Genomic DNA, 22,181 nt, shown 5'->3' with positions numbered 1-22,181 from the left:
ACGATCAAACGATCAAACGATCAAACGATCAAACGATCAAACGATCAAACGATCAAACGATCAAACAATTAAACAATTAAATAATTAAATAATTAAATAATTAAATAATTAAATAATTAAATAATTAAATAAACAAATAATTAAATAAACAAATAATTAAATAAACAAATAAACAAATAAACAAGCAAGCAAGCAGAGTTGGGTGCACATAGGGGATCATGTATGCATGCCCAGGGGTTAGGGCACACATAGGGGTTGTGTGTGCATGTGTAGGAGGGTGGTCATGTGGGATTGCATTATGGGTGAATATGTGTGTGCACACCCTTTTGGCACTTGGTGCTGAAAAGGTTAGCCGTCACTGACATATAGTCTTATATACAGAACATGCAAATATATGTGGTGGTGCATTGGTTAGAATGCAGTACTGCAGACTACTTCTACTGACTGTGGGCTCTCTGCAATTTGGTAGTTCGAATCTCACTGGTTCCAGGTTGACTCAGACTTCCACTCTTCCTAGGTTGCTAAAATGAGGACCCAGATTGTTGGGAAAAATATTCTGACTCTGTAAACCATTTAGAAAGGGCTGTAAAGCCCTTTAAAATGGTATATAAATCTAGGTGATATTGCTATTGCCATGCACACTCCTACTCCCTACTCCACTCCCAGCAACAGCAGCAAGAATGTAATTAGATAAATGAAAGTTGAAGCCCAGGTTGTGGAAACAGTAAATTAGGAAAAGAAAATTTGAAATGCAGAGTGAGACAGGCTTAATCTTCAGTTGAGAGGGAAGTGAAGTTAAAGACCAGGTCCTAGAAATAGAATTAGGACTGGGAATGGTGGAAAAATTGGAGGTTGGGCCACAAAGAGATCAAATTTGGGAAGTAATGCAATAGTTTGGCATGGAAAAATAAGATAGGCCCAAAAAAGTAGAGAATAGTAAGCACAGGTATAAAAATCAAAGGAGAAAATAACAACATATGGTCCTATCAAAAGGAAGGAGATCATGCCATATATTTATTTTATTCATTTATTTATTGTATTTATATGCTGACACTCCAAAATGGACTCTGAGCGGCTATATAAGGAAATGTTAAGGTTGCTCAGGTACTTTAAAAGCTAATAGGCAATTCTAGTATTTATTCTGTTTGGGGCTGGTCAGATCAGAACAAAGGAGCACCCACTCACAGAAATTCAAACTAAACAAATCTATATTTGATTTGTACAAAACAAGGTCAGGCTTTTTCCCATGCTGGCAGCATTCCCAGGCAAATTGTCTAATAGATAAGGCTGCAGGCCAGGAGCCAAATTACAGCATTCCTAAGTATTCTAATATTTATTTATTCATTCATTCATTCATTCATTCATTCATTCATTCATTCATTCATTTATTAGATTTGTATGCCGCCCCTCTCCATAGACTGGGGGCGGCTCACAGCAACAATAAAACAATGTACAGCAAATCTAATAATTTAAAAAACACTAAAAACCCCATTGTTAAAAGCAAACATACACACAACCATACCATGCATAAACTGTATAGGCCCAGGGGAGATGTCTCAATTCCCCCATGCCTGATGGCAGAGATGGGTTTTAAGGAGTTTGCGAAAGGCATGGAGGTTGGGGGAAGTTCTAATCTTTGGGGGGAGCTGGTTCCAGAGGGTCGGGGCCGCCACAGAGAAGGCTCTTTCCCTGGGTCCCGCCAAACAACATTGTTTAGTCAATGGGACCCGGAGAAGGCCCACTCTGTGGGACCTAATCGGTTGCTGGGATTCGTGCGGCAGAAGGCGGTCTCAGAGATATTCTGGTCCGATGCCATGAAGGGCTTTATAGGTCATAACCAACACTTTGAATTGTGACCGGAAACTGATCGGCAACCAATGCAGACTGCGGAGTGTTGGTGTAACATGGGCATACCTAGAGAAGCCCATAATTTCTCTCGCAGCTGCATTCTACACGATCTGAAGTTTCCGAACACTTTTCAAAGGTAGCCCCATGTAGAGATCATTACAGTAGTCGAGCCTCGAGGTGATGAGGGCATGAGTGACTGTGAGCAGTGAGTCACAGTTCAGATAGGGCCACAACTGGTGCACCAGGCGAACCTGGGCAAACGTCTCCCTCGCCACAGCTGAAAGATGTTTCTCTAATGTGAGCTGTGGATCGAGGAGGAAGCCCAAGTTGCGGACCCTCTCTGAGGGGGTCAATAATTCCCTCCCCCAGGGTTATGGATGGACAGATGGAATTGTCCTTGGGAGGCAGAACTCTTTATGGCTGAGGTATTGTCTGCTTTGCAAGGTAGTCAGAGAAGAAGCACACCTAGAAGTACTAGTTCCGACATAATGCAAGAGGTGGGTTTCAATTTTTTTTTGCTAGTGGTTCAGTGGGCATGGCTAGGTGGGGTACCATGTGACTAAGTGAGCATGGCCAACTTGACATCACTCATGCCCACACCCATTCCCACTCAGGTACATGAACTCCCACCTAGCTACATCCACAGGAAACGGTAGCATATTTTTTGGAATTTCCACCCCGTCCTCCTTTCGCCAATCACCCCCATTTCCCCTCCTTTAGCAGCTCCAGCCCTAGCCCCACGTCCTCCCCCACTGGCTTTTTATTCAGGCTGCTTACCTTTAACAGTGGTTAGTGGAGTTTTTAGCTGCTCCCAGCCAGCCTCCACTGCTGGAAAGTGGCTGGCAAAAAAGCTGCAGGCTGCCAAGAAGTACCAGATGTTGTGGGAAATGCTGGTGCCATGCCATCTTCACCATGTTCTTTGCACATGCACATCCCATTGGACTTGCATAGCAATGAGATTCATGTGCATGAAGAACATGGCAGTTGGGTGAGCTAGCGGTGACCTGGTGACCAGTTTGGTGGTGTGGCCAGTCAACCATTAGTACCAGTTTGGTGACTTTGGCCAAATTTCCGCCAACGGTTTCTGCAAACTGGTTGAAGCTGGCTGAATGCCACTTCTGCTTACATTACATTAATATTAACAGAATCTTCCAAGTCCAAAAGTACTGTATATCTCTCTCCACTTGTTTTTGTAGTCTAAGAAATTAGAGAGGGTTCCTTCTGAGATGTTTCTTCCTTCAACTTTTTTAAACTGCCTTTCCTTCTGTTTCCCAAGATCTTTCCTTCATGCCATTATAAGTATGATAAAAACGAGACATTCAGATGTCTCTAGTGTCCAAGTTTTTTTCCCTCCCCCAGGCTAAAAATGCTTATTCTGAACAAGATTATAAGAACATCTTCTTAAAAATAAGTATTTAGCTGAAGGGAAAGAATTATATAGAGTGTAAGGATTAATAAGAGAATTAATTAAATTAATTAATTAAAACCAACTGATCACCCAGGTAATTAAACTAGCCTTTAGGGGATTTTCTTTTTAATGACTTTTCTGTGAACCTGCAAGGAAGTTCTTTTCAATGATAGCTTCAATGTGTGGTTTACTAAAATATCTCCCGAATCCTTATCAGTTTTTGATCATTATGTCTTGTAGAAAAACAACAAACTTGCAGTGGTGTTAAGGTTCTCCATGGTGTTTGCAGTCTGAACTTTAATTCTTCTGTTTCTCTTATCCTAGGTTCCCTCTATTGTCCCATTCCTCCCTGTATTCTCATTTACTGCCATATTCCCCATCTCAGTCTTTTGCTTTCTAGTGCCTTGTCTTCCAAAGACTTATCAAAGGTGTCTTCTTTACAATGTAGTTAGCAAACTTTCAATTTCCTGTGCAGGGTTGAATTCCCAAAATGCAAATCTTAGTGGACATACACCATTAGAGTATGGAGAGAACGGAAGCATGCATAGGACCAACATCATAAATGAGTAGGCATCCATTTTTCTTTGATGAGTGGATTTCTTGCTCTACCAAAGCTTATTATCCCAGATCTGAGAATATCACTTGCAGAAGCTTTTAAGCATATGGCAATGGTTTCACGTGGCCTTATGGCTTTGTCCATATTGACGTGGCTCATATATTAGTTATGCTAGTATCCTTAAACAGAAATGAAACATAACTAGATCTGGAGTATGGAAGAATTGAAAAAAATCTTATCTAAAAGTGAAAAACAGCTTATTTATTTGTGGCATGGCAAGATTGTAAAGATGCAATCAATAGCAACTTTCTTTTTATTTATGTCCATCATAAATATTTATGATGGCGAACCTATGGCATACATACCTGACGTGGCACGTGGAGCCATGTTACCTAGAATACGTGGTGTCGCCTGTTCCTCTTCCGGTTTTCTGGCATGTATGCATATGCAATGATCAGTTGGCATTTGTGCGCGCAGCAGTTCTGGAAACCAGAAGAACTGGTCTTCCATTTTCTGGTGTGAGCATGTGTGTCAGCCAGCTGATCGACTCATGCACATGCACATAAGTAACCAGAAGTACATTTCTGGCGAACGGAAGTACTCCTCTTCCTGGTTGCGATTCAGATGATGAAAAGTACTCCGTTTTCAGCACTTGTTGCCAAAACGTTTCGCCATCATTGGCATAGGGCTAAAATTTGTGCTATTCTTTTTGGCATCACTTAGTGATTCCAAAACACAGGTATTATTTTGAGAGTTTGACATAAGCTATCAACAGGCACTGTGGTCTTGTTTGGTAGAGACTCTAGAATTTGAAGTGGAAAAAGAGGCAAGAAAAATGTAAACTGCTCTTGTATGGTAATATTGCCATTGTTAATTATGCTTTGTTTTTCCCATGAAAAATTCTACCCAGGCAGAAAGATCCTGGCCTGATGATTTAGCTTTGCCAGTTACCTTCCTGATAAATAACCTCTGCAATGTGTCTAGAGCTTTTAACAAGTCAACACAATGAAATGTAGATTTGATTATGCAGCTCAGGCCAGCCCTACAATTCATCAGCTCAAAAGATGTTGCTCTGCTTGCATACATCAAATGTTTTCATAACTGTTAAATGCTGCTTAACATCAGCAATAGTCTGTGATGTCAGGCTTTCAATAAGCTTAGACTTTACATTCTGGGGAAGCTAGATACCAAGCATTTTTCATTTTTTGAAAAGACCCTTCACACTTGCTTTATATTAAGTTTTTAAGAATTGGGAAAATAGTCACTAAATTCAAAAAGCCTTCCAAAATACTTCTCTTCCTCCCCATACCCTTGCCCCCTCCTTCTTCTGCGCTATACAAATAGTTGAAGAAATGCTTTCCTTTAAAATTGCAAGCACGCCTTCCAAAATCCTTGTCCCAGAGCTGAACAACTCTTTTGTTTGCAGAAGTACAGGAAAATGAAGCATATGGCCCAGGGGTGGGCTGCTGCCCGGATGTGGGGAGAACACAGTGGGGTAGCGAAAATGGAGCTCCACCCAAGAGCACCCAATTTGCACTGAAAGATGTTGAAAGAAAATAGAGGGCGTCCTGTATAAGCCACACCCACAGTGTGGTAGTAAAAAAATTGGTAGCCCTTCACTGATATAGCCATATTATTTTTCCTGCCTTGTTTCTGATTTGAGGCTTCAAAGTGATCCAGAGGAGCAGGGGCATCTGCGGTGAAGTAGGGAGTATGCAAGAACAGTTGAGGTGGTGGTTGTGATGGAAGCCTTATCCCTTTTATAGTGATGTGGAATGTACAAAGGGCAGAACTTCAATCATGGCATTCTGACTGCCATTATGACCCTTCCCTCCACTGAAGTTCCCACAGAGTACTTTGTCAAAGAAAATATGCTATCTCTTTAGCTCAGGAATGAGAAACACTTCATCTCTGCTAAGCAACACATCTTGTCAAGTTAAAGCCAAGCTGCTGTATGCAGGCTAGTGTAAACATCATAAATGCCACCAAAGGGCCTTCACTCTGGTATGATGGCATTGCTTCCCCTCAGCTGTCCTTGAAGGTCAATACAGGAAAATTCCCTACTGTGACTCTGTATATAGAGAAACAACAGAGCATGTGCTCCTTCAGTGCCTGTACTACACAAACATTCTTACTAGCCTTATTTCACCATTGACTATTGAATGTGATCAACAGCATACTTCACTATTACCGGACTCCACTATTACCAGACTCCATAGTGTCATCCCCAAACCCCCAACACTTTACCCTTAGATTATCCACGGTTGACCTATCCAGATTCCTAAGAGGTCAGTAAGGGGTGAGTACAAGTGCACTAGAGTGCCTTCCGTCCCCTGTCCTATTGCTCTCCTATATCTCCTATACCTTTCTTCTATTCCTATATTTCTTCTTCTATTCTTTCATTTATATGTTCTATTACTTCATCTTCTTTTCTATTATTTCTTAGATATATTTTACTATGAGTATCTCCTCTATAACCTTCATCATGTATTTTATTATGTATATATAGATATATACACACTAAAACCCTCATTGTGTATTGGACAAAATAAATAAATAAAATTAAAATAAATAAATAAATAAATAAATAAATAAATAAATAAGGTCAGTCTTCAGTTTTAGATAGTTCTTAACAACTTCAGCTTCAATCACAACAACACAAGAGCACACAACAGATTTAAACTTAATATTAACCACTTCAAACTTGACTGTAAAAAATATGACTTCAGTAACCGAGTAGTCGAAGCGTGGAACTCATTACCGGACTCCATAGTGTCATCCCCCAAACCCCAACACTTTACCCTTGGATTGTCCACGGTTGACCTATCCAGATTCCCAAGAGGTCAGTAAGGGGCGAGTACAAGTGCACTAGAGTGCCTTCTGTCCCCTGTCCCATTGCTCTCCTATATCTCCTATACCTTTCTTCTATTCCTATATCTCTTCTTTCATTGATATGTTCTATTCCTATAACTTCTCTTCTTTCTTAGATATATTTTACTATGAGTATATCCTCTATAACCTTCATCATGTATTTTACTATGTGTATACCTACTAAAACCCTCATTGTGTATTGGACAAAATCAATCAATCAATCAATCAATCAATCAATCAATCAATGACATAACTGACAAATACCATAGCAATCAAATCTTGCCTTTAATCCCCCTTCTAGACTACTGGTCTAAGGAAGGAAAAAGCAGACTTCATTGAATTTTACACATTTGCATTCTCAAGTTTCAGTTCTAAAGCTGAGGCAAGAAACTCAGTTTGAGTCCAGACAATCAAAGCAATTTTTTTTAAAAAAAAATGAGTGGTAGCTATTGATCTTTTGTACAAGTTTAGTTTTTTTTTTAAATGGTTCAGCCTTTCTTATAGTTAAATTAAAACAGCTGAGTAAGCAGGACATGACTTGAAATGCTGGAAAAGGAGAATAGCTCTGTAGATTTAAGAGATCTATCATTACAAATTATTTCCAATTGCTAAACATACCTGCATAATTCATTGCAATCTATCAAGTTGAATACTGAGCTTGATACACTTTTCAAAGTTGTTAATAACAAAGGAAAATAGTTACCAAAGCACAAGTGATTATAATATATTTTAATACAATGTATTTTAATCTAGTGGTCATTAGTTATTAGTTTACAAATTGTAATGCACAAAATATTAACATCACTTACGTATCGCTGATGCATACTTACTTAAATATTAGCTCATATTCCCAGGAAATCAAGTTGGAGTTCCATTCTATCAATATTTACAGAAACAAATAATACACTCAGCTCCATAAACCATGGATATCAAAATACATACTGTACATATTTAATGGGATATACTGGGGATAGTAATAATTATTTTAAAAGCAAGTGCTAACACATCTAAATAGAGTGGTTTTGACCTGAGTGAAATTAAGACTGTTTGTACCCATGCACATAAAGGTTTGTACCCATGCACATAAAGGTATTCTGTTTCTTTCTCCTCTTTGTAGCAACTTTCTTTCTGAATTCCTTCTGACAAACAAGGGTGCTTTTCAGAACAATATTGGAAGATGAATGTAGGCAATTGGGGAAGAAACTAATTGTCCCCGAATCATGTGAACTTTATTCCAAAATCTTCAACCACAATCTCACGTTATTCACAGCTATATGATGTTCTGTGAGCAAATGTGTCATCTCTCCTGCAAGCAGAATAGTATCTAGACAAGTCTATTTTGGATATATTTTTCTCTATTCCCCACAGTTTTAATGAGGCTAAATAGAATCGAACCAAATGAATGACAAAGTTCTGATGGGATATATTTCCTCTACTTGCCCATTAATCAGCTGCAAAACAACAAAAACAAAAACAGTAAGACTGTCTGGAAATATATCAGTCCAGTATTGTTTGAATTCAGAGTCCAGCTAGTAGAAAAACAAACCAATAAATTACAGTTCAGCTTTGCAGGGAGTTATAAGGCTATGTGTCTGACTTTACAGAGACCAGATCTGACTTTGAAAGTATCCTCTACTGGAAGAGCTAATAAGTCCAAATCTGTTTAAAAGAGAAAGTACCCATAGAAGGAAGAGCAGGAGACTTGGAATAGTTTATCATCAACAACAGCACATATGATACTGGCAGAGAAATATGTTATTGACTTATAGCATATAAAATCAGTACCCCTTCCTGTCTTCTTTTAGGATAATGACTCCCCCCCCCCATTTGAAACAGTGCATCTATACTTTTATAACTTTTCTTCTATTCTTTGATTTACTTATATTATTACATATCTTTCTCTTCAATGTGTATTATGTATTGGACAAAATAAATAAATACAATAAATAAATTGTCAATATGAATTAGATCCCAAAGTATCCCAACAAATTGCCCCAGCCTTCTAAATGTACTATATATTAGGACCTGCATGCTTGAAAAACTCCCTGATTTTGTAATCCCAGGGATGGGGTGGTGGTAGAGGGGAGATGTTAATCAAGGTTGTTGTGAATACCAGGTTGTTTTTCAAATTCTTTAACAGAGGGTTTGGAATGATTATGTCTTAGTGACCATGACCCAATTGTCTTGAAGAATATTGTACTTCCTAACGTTTCTCACAAGTAAATAATGTAACATCTGATAATGATTTGTGCTAAATTCAAAACTTATTTGTAAAACCTAGAGCATCTTTGGGATTGTTCATATATACATGTTTATCACTTGAGTCTCTGCAAGTATGACTTGCATCCATTTTCCTGAGCCTTGGTGCATAAAGTGAAAGCACAGCTTTGCACTCATTATATTCCTTATACCCCACAAGCAATACCTTTCAGCGGAATCTGGTTGTACATCTAGCTCTACCAGATCAAATGCCTTAGGAGGAAATAATGCACACAATATAAAACAGACTAAAATTTGTCTTGATAACTGTGCAATTAAACTCAGAACTTTTCTGTTCACATTATTTGATCAGTGTGATTTGAACGAATATTAGAAGAATGTGTGTGTGTATAGAGTGAATCTTAGCTAACCAATTTCAAGGCAGCATTTTCTCTCCTTCCTTTTCTTCTTTCTCCTTATAAAGGATGTTCCAGACACTTCAACTTGATAGATTGCATCTCTTGTTTTAAGAGTCCCATCATTTCCTTGCCGTCTTTGTTCCAACAGTCCCACTTAGTGAACTGAAGCACAGCAACTCTTGAAGCTTCAGAAATCATCCTCAGTTTTCACTTGAGATGGTTGCTTTGAACCTTGTTTAGAAGGTTATGGTAATGTTGAGATTTAAGGAATCTTGGATAAGAGTCTCTCTCCATCAATATGTATATAAGTCTCTGAGCCTCATCAAAACTTGAAGGTGTGGGATCTTGAACTGTTTTAGCTACAGATTTTCTTACGTGAAAGTCAATGTTAACCTGGAGAGAACAAAATGAAATTTCAACCACTTTGTAAAAACTACCCCATTGATATAGTAACGTATAAAGTCAAACTCAATGCAATCTGAATCTTGAGCAGTGATTGAGAAATGAGATCAATCCCTACAGAACCATCAACCCACAGTTAAATACAACCCAAGGAAAGAAGTAGAAAGAGACAGAAACAAGGTAATATAACAAAATCAGGAAATGAAATGGAAGAAAACATGGATAGGCTGTAAATAATAAGGTCCAGCAAAACAGCTGGCATTTATGCTATTCATTAGAAGTTCTGATACCAATGTAAATTATACAGTATTATAAAGCAGTATGCTTTATTATGTTATGTTGTTAGTTTGTATATCTTTAACTTTTTTCTTTCTTCCTCTGTGTATGTTTATGTTTTCTTTTTGTTGCTTTAAATGTAAATAACTAATAAATATTTTTCTTTTTAAAAAAAGAGAAATGAGATCAATCCCAAAACTATATTTCTCAGTTTACTGATATTATGAGATGCCAGGCATATAAATGTAATCAATAAAATTGGTTTACTTATGCTATATACCCCTTGGACCTTGGCATCTTGAAAAAAAATTGTTGGGGGGATGGAATAGCCTGTAAAGTTATACATTTAAGGTTATGAGATGGAGACAAGAAATATAAAGATGATTTTCGGTTTGTTAGCCTATACTGTAGTTTATAGTTTATTGCTGGGTTTGTTTTTTTCTTGACAATGTATAAAGCTGAGGGCAGTTTATAAATATGTTTCAAAATGTCCTCAGCAGTACATTGCAAATGGCAATATAGTCAATAATAATTCAATATAATTCAATATGCATATAGCTAATGCAATTCAGAAAATTTGCAAGCAGCCTTATGTAACTCAGGATTTATGGCATAAATTAGTGACCCCACCCCCAACCTTTTAGGCAATAGGGAGTGATTCTGTGTAGAGAGTTTTTTCCATGGACTGGAGGGCCGTGATTACACGTGCTACCTACATTCTGTGGATGAGTCTTTGTTTGAGTGGCTTAGTTTCTGGCATGTCACAGCATATCCAAGGACCAGATGTTGGTGACCTCTGGCATAAATAGCAAATTAAATAATGATTGCAGGATTTCATTCTTTACATAAGGCTAATAGTCTGTTCATGATTGTGGGGCTTCAACCTCCCATAGGGTTACACTGTTTTTTATTTCATGATAAAAGGGTGGGAAAAACGCTGAAATTATATATAAAATCCATCCTTGATAAATAATCTTTGGTAAAATAAATTTCACTATGTGAAAATGATTCTCTTAATATATGAATGTTTCAGTCCAATTATTCAGTTGATTGATTGATTAATGGATTGATTTAGAGCTTACTTGTTTTCTGGCATCTGACTTGACAAACTCTTGATAAATCTTTTCTGCTTTGCCAAGTAAACAATCAGCCTGTGTTTTCCTGTAGTCTTCACATGCCAACCAAAACTCAATATTTTCATCACTGAATTCTGATTTCAAAAATTCTCTGAATACCTCTTGACCACCTACAGTGAATAAAAACATTAACAAGATTTCAGTCATTGCTCTAAATTAGGTGGAACAATCTAATCTGAAGATATACAATATTTATGTAAACTTCTAGCATAATAAGGAAAAAAGGTCACCAGGAAGCTTTGAGGACTTTGAGTATTTGGATCTTCCTGAACTACTTTTGAACTTTTTTTCTCATTCTATTGCATGCAAATTTGATATTTTGTTCAAATATCAAGTTTGAGTTAGTTGAGTTACCCAAAATATAAATTGAGTTATTAGTGAGTTATCCAGAAAGAGTCAAGTGCAATTTCTTAGTTAATTCAATCAATGATTATAAATAGGTTGAAGGAAGGAAAAATAAAAATCCTACCAATATTTTACAGAAATGATACAACAGCTGGAATTGGCTGTTTTCTGAATAGAAAGGTACTAGAAAGCTACAAACACAAACCAGCAATCTTTTCCAATTTATCATAAATGCAAAAAACAAAGACAAAAACCAATATTGTCCAATGTCTCTTTGAAAAGATCAGAATTAACAATAATAATCAATATACAATTGAATCTCTAAAAGCTTATAATTAATTGGTTCCAGGAGGTATGATGAATACCAAAAACAATGAATAGTAAACAAAATTCTCCCATAAGGAATAATGTAGTGAGTCACAAGGCAGCCGATACTGATAACATCTACTTGTGCATTGAGTACCAAACAAACAATGCGTACTGGAACAAAATGTTTGTATCAAAATTCATTGAATACCAAATCAATGAGTTTCAACGTAGTTGAATGTCAAGCTATCACTAGATATGCATAATTATACTCTCCATTAGTGTCAGAGAATATGGTTTGAATGTATAATAAGTGCCCATATGTACATATGAAAAGTCACTAAACCAGGACTTAGAATATTTTATCGAATAAATAAAATTAGGGCTTTTTTAATATCTGAAGGACAACACATTGATCTGCATTATGCTTTTCAGTCAAGGCATATTTTAAGAAAGTGACAGCTGTATATTTCCAAGTTTCTTTCTAGGTTATATACTCCAAAATGTCAGAAAGAAATGCTTACGCTGGGTTGCCAGAAGCTTTTCTAGGGACTGTGACCACTGGATAACTTCTTTTGTAGAAAGCCTGAAATGAAATAAAAATGCAAACGGTTTGAAATAGAGAAGCATCCCCTGGAAAATATGAGACATTGGTGCATGTGTTTGATGTCTGTGTAGTGACAAAGGGGGTGGGGGTGGAGGCAAGGGGAGAAGTATTTTAAAACATTTTTAAAGGGTTATATTTATTAAACATTTTAATGCTTCTTATTTATTTAACTATTTTGTACCCCATCTTTGTCTTTGACAGGGTATTGTCTCAGATAATGTGTACTTAAAAAAAGAAACAGAAAAATCTAACCCCTCCCCGCCCCCCCAAAATTATATTTAACCCAGTGGTGGGTTTATTTATTTTATTTATTATTTATTTTATTTATTCGATTTTTATGCCGCCCTGCTCCTTAGACTCAGGGTGGCTTACAACATGTTAGCAATAGCACTTTTGAACAGAGCCAGCATATTGCCCTCAAAATTTGGGTCCTCATTTTACCCACCTCGAAAGGCTGAGTCAGGCTGAGTCAACCTTGAGCCGGTGATGAGATTTGAACCGCTGACCTGCAGATCTACAGTCAGCTTCAGTGGCCTGCAGTACAGCACTCTACCTGCTGCACCACCCACACTCTACCTGTTGCTTCTGGTTTGGCCCAGTTCTAAGAACCAGTAGCACCAGCAGCAGGAGGCTCCGCTCACCCACCCAGGAAGCTTCTGCGCAAATTGGTAGCAACAAGATTTACAATCCACTACTGCTCTAACACCCCCAACTATATTTCAGTACTATCAGTGAGAAATTACATCATAATAGAATATATTTATAAACCATGTTAGCATCCTATCTTCTTCCCCCAATAACATTTTGCATGTTTCATTGAAACAGTGTTGCCTGGAAAAACATGAAGAGGCACTGATAATATTTTTGACTGAATCTTTTTCTAGGATGAAATGAACCCTAAAGTGAAGACCGCAGTACTAGAGCCAGAAAAGAAAATCAACCTCAGACTTGGGTTTTAAACCCAAGCTTTGGTGGTGCATTGGTTAGAATGTGATATTACAGCCTAACTGCCCACTGTTTGGAGTTCGATCCTGATGGGCTCAGCCGTCCATCCTTCTGAGGTCAATAAAATGAGGACCCAAGTTGTTAGGGGCAATATTCTGACTCTGTAAACTGCTTAGAGAGGGCTGTAAAGCACAGTGAAGTGGCACATAAGTCTAGATATTATTGCTAGTAGCTAAGTACTATTGCTATACACTTCACAACTGGTTTTTTGAAATCAGGGATCTTCTCTAGTTCACGTTTTTGAAATCAAGTATTTCTAGGATCAAGGATCTTCTCTAGTTCAAGTTGAAAATTCTTAGAACTGAACCTCAGAATAAGATCATTTATTGCTGGTCTCCTATTTCTCCTGCAAATACTATAGTTGGGGTAGAAATTTGATATCATAATTTGACAATTGTAACCTCTTTTTATATCCTGTTAATAACCTACTTAAATCTTTAACAGAGATAAACCCAAACAGAAGTACAGTGATCCCTCGTTTTTTGTGGGGGATGCGTTCCAAGACCACCTTTCAAAAATGAATTTCCGTGAAGTAGAGTAAAGATACTTTTTATGTATTTAACAAGTATTTAGACTTTTAAAACCCACCCTTTGCATTAAACAGTCATTCTAGAAAGTTTCTCACCTGGAACTACATGCGATATCCTACAGGTTTCTTTAATAGAGTACATTAGGACTGTAGAAGCATTTTATGAATTTTTAATGGATTTAAAATTTTCAATGGATTTAAGCCCCCTTTGAAAACCCGTGAAATAGCAAATCCATGAAAGATGAACTGTGAAGTAGCAAGGGATTACTGTATATATCAATTATGAAACCCACTATGAGAAATCTTTGATTCATTCGGGATATTATGTCAATATTACAATGTCATGCTAAATTCCCCTATCTGATTTTAAACCTAGTCTGTAATATTTTGCCTTGCCCTATTGGCCCAGCTTTTTATAAAATCATCATAGCATAAGCAAACTGCTGCCATTATTGCTCTTTGAAGAGTTGTTAATCAACAAATACTGAGGAAGGATGGGAGAAATAATATTGGCAGAATGGCAATGACAGAACTGACTGCTTGACAGATGTCCTATGGATGACCTGAATGTAGTGTGATTAAATGGAACAGAAACTGATTTTGATTGCTATCATAACACTTGAAAAATGAAAATGCAACTATTTTGTGTTCCATGATGATCCATGGAAAACTCCTACACACACATACTTACCCCTTTCAAATATAGATATACTACTGTCCATGGAAGTTTTTTCCCCTCTTCAATTTATTTCATAAATTTGTTATATGACAAATTGTCTCAACACTATTCAATAACAACAACAATAAATAAAATAAAACCCATATCTTGGAGATTGATTGTATAAACGAAAACAGCAAATGCTTAACATACTTCAAATGTAGTTATTGTGTTGAAGGAATGTTTACAACTTGCCCCTTCTCATGTTGGATTAACGGTCTATAGGTTCAATATTAATTTTTTAAAATCTGTCATAGAAGGTAGATATATATAATTCTAGCAGCCACCACGTTTCTGTACATGGTTGCACAAAGGCACCAACATTCTGATGTCAATATATGCAGCTCATATCTATCTTTAAAATTTTGCATAATTAAGTCTTGGGCCTTATGCTAGCAGGTCCTAGGAAGGATGAACAAATTGTGTTCTGCCTCTGATGGAAGATGAGGTATTATGTTCTAGGTCAGTGGTTCCCAACCTTGGCAAGTTGAAGATATTTGGACTTCAGCTCCCAGAATTCCTCAGCCAGCGAATGCTGGCTAAGGCATTCTGGGAGTTGAAGTCCAGATATCTTCAAGTTGCCAAGGTTGGGAAACACTGTTCTGGGTAACATACACTACATTACACAAAACATCCTCTTACCACCCCTCACTATTTTTGAAGTAAGATTTTACTGCTACTCCTCTTAGTTCAATGGATAAGATGAAGGATCATCACTTTGGCTATTTCCTACAGAGGTAAAATGTCTGGACTGGTTTAGAGAGATGTTTTAAATATGACAACATGAGTCTTACTTACTTATAAACCCTTCCTAATTTTTGCCCATTCCTCTTTGGCACTGAAGGATTCACGCAGTTTCAGTGCACTCAGTCTTGTGAAATAAACAAGCATTATACATAGTATGGATGTATTTTCTTTGCATTTTTGTTTGCTCTATATGATACCACAATTATAACAATGTAATTTGATACTTACATTACATCTCTTGAGCTGGAGTATTTCATGTCAGCTGATTCAACAGGTGGCACTAGACCCATGAAATATTTTTTTGCTTCCACATTCCTAAAACAAATTATAGAATGTATTTACTCATTTACTGTGAGTAAATCTAGTAGTTCTTTATAGAAATATATTAAAAATCCATGAAACTTCTAATATAAGCATCTGAGGAAAACCTGTTATTCTTAGGGATCTTCATGAAATAACCATTCTGTGCAAAAGACAACTAATATTAATATCAGATTATTTTTTATCTATTTTTTATCTGTGTCAAGATGACTAAAATGGCTTTCAAAATCCAAATAAACATCTGGAGAAGCAAATTCTATCATTCAGATTAATTGAGCTTCAATGTTATTCAGGCCAATTTGCTCACAACCCAAAGAAATGTTTCCTCTGATTTCCCCCCATAGCTTATTCCTACAGAAATAAATTTAATATGACTTTGGAAGAACTAAATTAATTAGAATTCCTATGTAGCAATTTATATCTATAAAGACATAATACTAAATATTTTAATTTGTTTAGGAAATTTAAAACTATGGATTTTAATTTAACAAACAATAGTCTAAGGCATATTTTAATTTATGGAAACTGCAAGCTAGTCATATGCAAATTTTTACATTAATAAATAATAGTATTTCCAGTGAGACATCTTTTGAGTTTAATATGCATAGAGCATATTTAAAAGTATTTTTTACACTGACCAGATGGTATTATATAGCTTTTATAAACTCCGCATTTCCTTTATTTTGTGTATCTTATCATCTAAAACCAGATATATTTCTTTTTTTAAAAAATTCATATTGTTCTAGAATCTGGCATTTGGTCCTTCATGAGATATATTTTAAAATACTTCATGAAATAGAAGTTCCAAAGATCTCTTCTGATGATCAAAGCTTGTTGCTACCAGCTGCGATAATGGAAGAAGACAAAGGTGGCTCAGAATGTTTTCTAAAGATAAGGCTATCCTATTTTAATTACTGAATTAATAATTTGAATTACAGTTGGCCACTAGTTGGCAGCAGAGATGGATTTTTCATACTTCTCTCCTAGAATTCCCTTAACACATTGAAGTTGTCTACGGGACTGATCTACAACCCAATTCTACCTTCCAATCCATCCTAATTGCTTTCTATTCTAGGTACAGATCTAGGTTCATCTATGAGCACACCTTATTCTTTCAGTACATCATGACATTTTTTTTAAAGTCTGAAGGCCTTCTCAATGATCCTTATGTCTGAAGATTCCAAGCCACCTCTGCCTTGACTAAACTTATTTTACCATTCTCTAATTAGATCTATAAATGGGGTCAAATCAGAAGGGTAATTAGAAGAAGAAAAGAAATGCATTTTTATGATTCATGGTTGTAATTTCTAATCAGCTTATTTATTAAATCAATTATTACCTTATTATTTTAAATAATCTATTATTTATTAAATTAGTATTTATTACACTAGTTTAAATCAAAATTTAATGTTAAATGAACAATCACTTTATTTATTATGTTTTAAAATGGTGCCCAGTTCTATATAGGCTTTGGATGGCATTTAACATAGTAAGGATAAAAAGAACAATGTAAATCCAAAAGAAAAGAAAAGAAGAAAAGAAAAAAAGCAAGGAAGGAAAGAGAGAAAGAAAGAGAGAGAGAGAGAGAGAGAAAGAAAAATAGAAAGGAAAGGAAAAAAAGGGGGGCAAATCATGAAAAATCCATAGGGGGTTACAGTAACCAAAACTTGGGGAAATAATCAGGTTTGCAATCTACAGGTGGGAACCATTTGCATCTCTGATGGGACAGGGAGGAAATTCCAGAGGGAAGGTGCTATGACTAATAACTTCTTTCATCCTGACAGATGTTACGGTTTGGTTGCAGAGCACATTCATTCTCTATAATCAACCTAGCTTACCAATCCTCTCCATTTGCAGTGCTTTAGATGGAAAGATGTTGAAATAATTTACTATAGAAGTACTCTATCATTTGACACTCATTAACCCAGAAGCATAAAATATAAAAAGGGGAGTCTGGAGTTTGACCAATTTTTGAATGTTCAAGTGCCTCCATTTCAGCGACTTGAAGTTGACATATATGCAAAGTTTAAAGCATTTTTTAAAAGTTCATCATAACTCTCCTGAAATATTTCATGTTCTTTGCTTAGGTAGCCATATGTGAGAAAATAGTAAGATGTGTTCAGTGGGTGGTGGAATAATAATTTCCATCTAAGAATCAAAGACTTTTCTTTTACATGCACAAAAAACCCATAGTATTGTTGAACTGGCATTTTGCTGCTGCTTTAGCTAAGACCACAAAAAAAGCCTAGGGAAACCACTGTGTCTTTAAGCTAAAAAGTCTGCTCTGGTGAGTGTGTGTGCGCGCACACACACACACAAGTACCCATTCATAAGAACACTGTAAGTTTGATTCCTTAAACGAACAAGTGCTGTCTAAATATGCAGGTGTGTCCTTTAAAAAACATAAAAATACTGTTTTTCATTTTTGTTTTTAAAAGCAAGCTGCTTAAAACAAAGTTTTCTGTATGGACTTTGACTAATATGACATTTATTCAAATATAATTCCTTCATTCTGTTCTATCCCTCTTATCTATCATCTCTCGATTGAACAGGTTTGAACAAAGATATATTTTGTTAATTACTGACATTAGCTTGATTTATCAACATTGATGATTATCAGTTTTACAGGTAGAGCAGAAACTCAAATTCCCTCGCTTTCAATTGATCATCCAGAATTTGCAACCCAAAACTGATGTTCTTCAGAATTTTGATTCACAATTTGAATTCCTGCCTTGATATAAACGGGAAGCCTGCAAAATAGTTGGAGACCATACTTTTGCCAAATTGGGGTCCAAAATCCAGCAATGAAAACTGAGCTAAAGAAACTTTTGGCTAAAATAAAAGAAAGAAAAGGAAAGATATACTTACAAAGCCTTTGTCTTCTTTCGGTGAGCTTTGCTGCCTGCAATCCCACATGTCTTTATTTCGTCTGAAGCGGTCTGCCACATAAACAGCCAAGGCATTTTTAGTTGTCTCTCTTTAGGTTGCAATGCTTCTGCAATCCTAACATCTAAAGGTCTACTGACTTTTTGCAAAGCTGATGGCTTTATACACTGACTCTTATCACCTGCTTTGTAAGAAAGAAGCGTATTTCCCACAAGCCGAGACACTTCCTCTTTTAAACCGTCTGATGACATAAGTAGACTTTGGGACTTTTTAAAAAAAACAAAACAAAACTACTGGTTGCTGTTAAACTGGATAGGACAGGTATCAGAAGCTAAACATTTTTTTTAAAAAAAATATCTTTCTTACAAGAATTCTTTACCTATTTACTATTAAAGATCAATATTATCATATAGTATATATAGTATATATAAATGCAGGTATGTGTGTGTAGATGTGTGTATTGCTATTAATAAATATGAATTCACATATAAATAAAAAACTTGTTAATAATTTAAAAAATCCCTGCTTATGGATGATATGTGTCTTCCTCAGCCTTGGGTTCTGCATCAGAGATCTGGGAATTTGAGGGTTCTATGCAGGACATTAGCTATTCCTAGCAGAGGACCCTTCTGGACAGAGCTTCGATGTGATAGGGATCTATACTCTTCTAGCTAAGAAGTTTGATGGAATTAGAGACAAGTCATTGCAGGATGTTAAGATATCTGGCTGCCTTCACAGTGTTTATTGCTTTTATACAGTTTTCCAACAACAGTTAACACATAGCAACAGCATTTTATTGCTGAATTCTCCTCACCAATCCTTAAGAACATCCTGTTGATACAACCTAGATGAGATCACGTACCAGCCAGGGATAGTGTCCTACATCATCCTGACTATGTGAACTGGGTGAGATTATATAGATATTAGAGGCCTTTATCTCTACAGAAGTGACAGCCTCAAGTTTTCCTATCTCCCCTTGGATCACTTTTGCCTTTACTTTCCACATCAACAATAGACCTATTAAGAGTGATATGAGTTGCATAAAATTTAACAATAACTAAATATTATTGATGAACTATATTTATTTAAAAGTGTAGAGATTCTCAGTCATCCAAGTCATGGTTATCCCAAACATGCTTTTTCAGGAGGCAACTGAACTTTCTTGTTTTTTCCTTTTGAACACATTTCACTTCTCATCCGAGCAGCTTCTTCAGCTGTGACAGGATTCCATCCCCCACTATCCTGTCAGAGCTGAAGAAGCTTCTTGGATAAAGGGACCAGACATCCCACCTTTTCATCATTTGTCCTGTGTCCCATGCTCTTTGAAAAATGTCCTGCTTTTTTTCCTCCCAACCAGCCCCCCTGGGAAGAGGCTGGAGGGAGGGGATTCTGGGCTCTCCGCTGCTGCCTTGTCCTCCCCGCCCCTAACCCAGTTTGGCCAGAGGTCTCTGCGTGGAATTCAGGCCAGTTGTGCAGAGCCTTTGCTCACCCATTTCCCCTGCCCTGCCCCCGGATGGGCCCAGTCATGTACCAGCACTGCAGCCCTGACAAAGAGGGAATGGCAGGCAGGAGAATTTGGCACAACCCGGGAGGAGTTTAAGGGCTGGCCAGGCCTCTGCTGGCTGTTCTTCCTTCCCAGCCCCCCACTCCAAAGAGGAAGACCAGCTGCATGTGTGAGTAATGGGGCAGGGGAACTGGAGGGGTCATCCTTCCACCCCCCCCCACAGCTGGCCTTCTATCTCAGCCTTGAGCCCAGGCAGGGTGTGTGAAAGAGCAGTGGAGGAACTTGGAGGGCGGGTCAGGGGGCTGTCCGGGTCCACTGGGCAGACAGTCCATGGGAGAAGGGAAGCACCTGCCGAGCCTTCACCCTTCCGCCTTTTCTCTCACCTTCGTCTCCACCTGGGCACCATTGGGGCAGGGAAGCCGGGTGGCTCCTGTGCTGCAGCCATCCTGCCTGTCAGCCTCTGAGCCCACCCTCTCTCTCCAGGTGGGCCAGGTGAAGCTGGGCCAGAGCACCCACAGAGCTCCAGGGAGGGGGCTGGGTTCATGGGGGGCAAGGAAGGAGGGGAGAAGAGGAAGGAAGGGAGAGAAAGAGAGAGAGAGAGGGAAGAAGGGAGAGAGAAAGAAAGAGAAAGAGAGAGGGGGAGAAAGAGAGAGAAAAAAGAAAGAGGAAGAGAAAGAAAGAGAAAGAGAGAAAGGGAGGGAGGAAAAGAGAGAAAAGAGAGAAAAGAGAGAAAAGAGAGAAAGAGAGAGAGAAAGAAAGAAGGGGAGTGAGAGAGAAATAGAATGGGAGAAAGTGAGAGAAAGAGAGAGGGAGGGAAGGAGGGAGAGAGAAAGGCAGATAGAGGAAGGAGGAAAGAGAGAGAGAAAGAGAGAGAAAAAAGAGAGGAAGGAAGGAAGAGAGAAAAAAGAGGGATGGAGAGAGAGAGAAAGAAAGAGGAAGGAAGGAAGAGAGAGAAAGAGGGAGGAAGAGAGAAATAGAGAGAAAGGGAGGGAGGGAGGAAGAGAGAGAAAGAGATAATATTTTTTTTGCTAATTTTTTCGGCTAAACTTTTTTTAGGTGCCCCGCCTCCCCCACTCAATGGTGTCCCTCTTTCCCAATCATAAAATCTGGTCATTTTATTCTTGGATGAGAAGCAAAACATCTTCAAAAGAAAAAAGAAGGAAGTCCAGTTGCCTCCTGAAAAAATCACCTTTGGGATAAATTTATTAAACTTCAGTTTTTCATCAGATTTAATAATTATAAGTTAATACCAGATTGCCCCTATGTCCTCTTCATAGCAATTGCCTCTGAGCAAAACCTTACCACCTTTATCAAAATGTTCAAGACAAAAGTTCACTAACAGCAAAGACAATGTATTAAAGTAATGGTAACATTTAACTGTCCTTAGTTGATCTCAACACTTCTATTTATTTATTTGTCACATTTCTGAACCAACCACCCATTTCCCTCAGAGAGGGACTCTCCTAAAATGCTAAGGTTGGACTTACATCAATGAGAAATCTCTAGATTCTTGATTAGATTGGGCAGTCAAAAACAGCTCCACATCAAATCAACAAAAAACCACTTCCATACTGTTGCCAAGACAACTACATGACATGACCATCTCCTTTATCTTTCTCTTTTAAAAAACAGATAGGGTTGAGTGTTTTTTTAAAAAATATGTGGATATTCAGATTACTATTTTGGTTGGTGAAGTGAAGAGAGGTAGGAAAAAGTTTGCAAGTACGTGCGATAAATATTTAGAGAACTCAGAGCATTTCTTCTGTCCATTTGTGGATATGGGATGCAGTAGGCTTCTTTGTAACAAATAAAACCCTTAATTGAGACAAATTGTGCCTGGATGTTTAGTTGCAGTTTAAAAAGTAACAAATTATGAAAAGGATAAATATTAAGGGGAAAGGGATGTTTGTTTTTACGCAACTCAATTCATATTTGTGGCTGTCCTGTTCATAATATAGTCTATATCCTAATTTAGCTATCAAGCTTTTGTTTTTCCCAAAATTTACTCCAAACATTCACTCATCTGAGGAGTCCTTAGTAGTCTCTGAGCTTGGTTGTTGTCTTGCAGATGTTTCATTACCCAAATTAGGTAACATCA

The 22,181-nt window shown here is 37.4% G+C and overlaps 1 protein-coding gene across 1 annotated transcript; it reads right to left on the bottom strand.

The window, feature by feature from the left end:
• Window positions 1–7,397: 7,397 nt before the first annotated feature.
• Window positions 7,398–18,723, bottom strand: RGS1 (regulator of G protein signaling 1). Its single transcript, XM_070749012.1, has 5 exons — window positions 18,562–18,723; window positions 15,601–15,687; window positions 12,291–12,352; window positions 11,062–11,225; window positions 7,398–9,694 (listed from the first exon to the last, which is right to left on the bottom strand). The coding sequence occupies exons 1-5, from the start codon at window positions 18,654–18,656 to the stop codon at window positions 9,509–9,511; spliced, it is 594 nt and encodes a 197-aa protein (XP_070605113.1). The 5' UTR covers window positions 18,657–18,723; the 3' UTR covers window positions 7,398–9,508.
• Between the last annotated feature and the right edge of the window lie 3,458 nt (window positions 18,724–22,181).

This window comes from Erythrolamprus reginae, chromosome 3 (assembly GCF_031021105.1).
Source record: "Erythrolamprus reginae isolate rEryReg1 chromosome 3, rEryReg1.hap1, whole genome shotgun sequence".
Lineage (NCBI taxonomy): Eukaryota > Metazoa > Chordata > Lepidosauria > Squamata > Dipsadidae > Erythrolamprus > Erythrolamprus reginae.
This window is presented reverse-complemented; position numbering and strand designations above follow the sequence as displayed.

Bases quoted from the DNA above. Each gene is read 5' to 3' on its own strand.
- RGS1 (XM_070749012.1), bottom strand. From the start codon at position 18,656: ATGCCTTGGCTGTTTATGTGGCAGACCGCTTCAGACGAAATAAAGACA. The intron at 12,353-15,600 runs GTAAGTATCAAA...ATTTCATTTCAG, and splicing joins TCCAGCTCAAGAGATGTAAT to GCTTTCTACAAAAGAAGTTA. The intron at 9,695-11,061 runs GTAAGCTCTAAA...TGTTCTCTCCAG, and splicing joins AGTCAGATGCCAGAAAACAA to GTTAACATTGACTTTCACGT.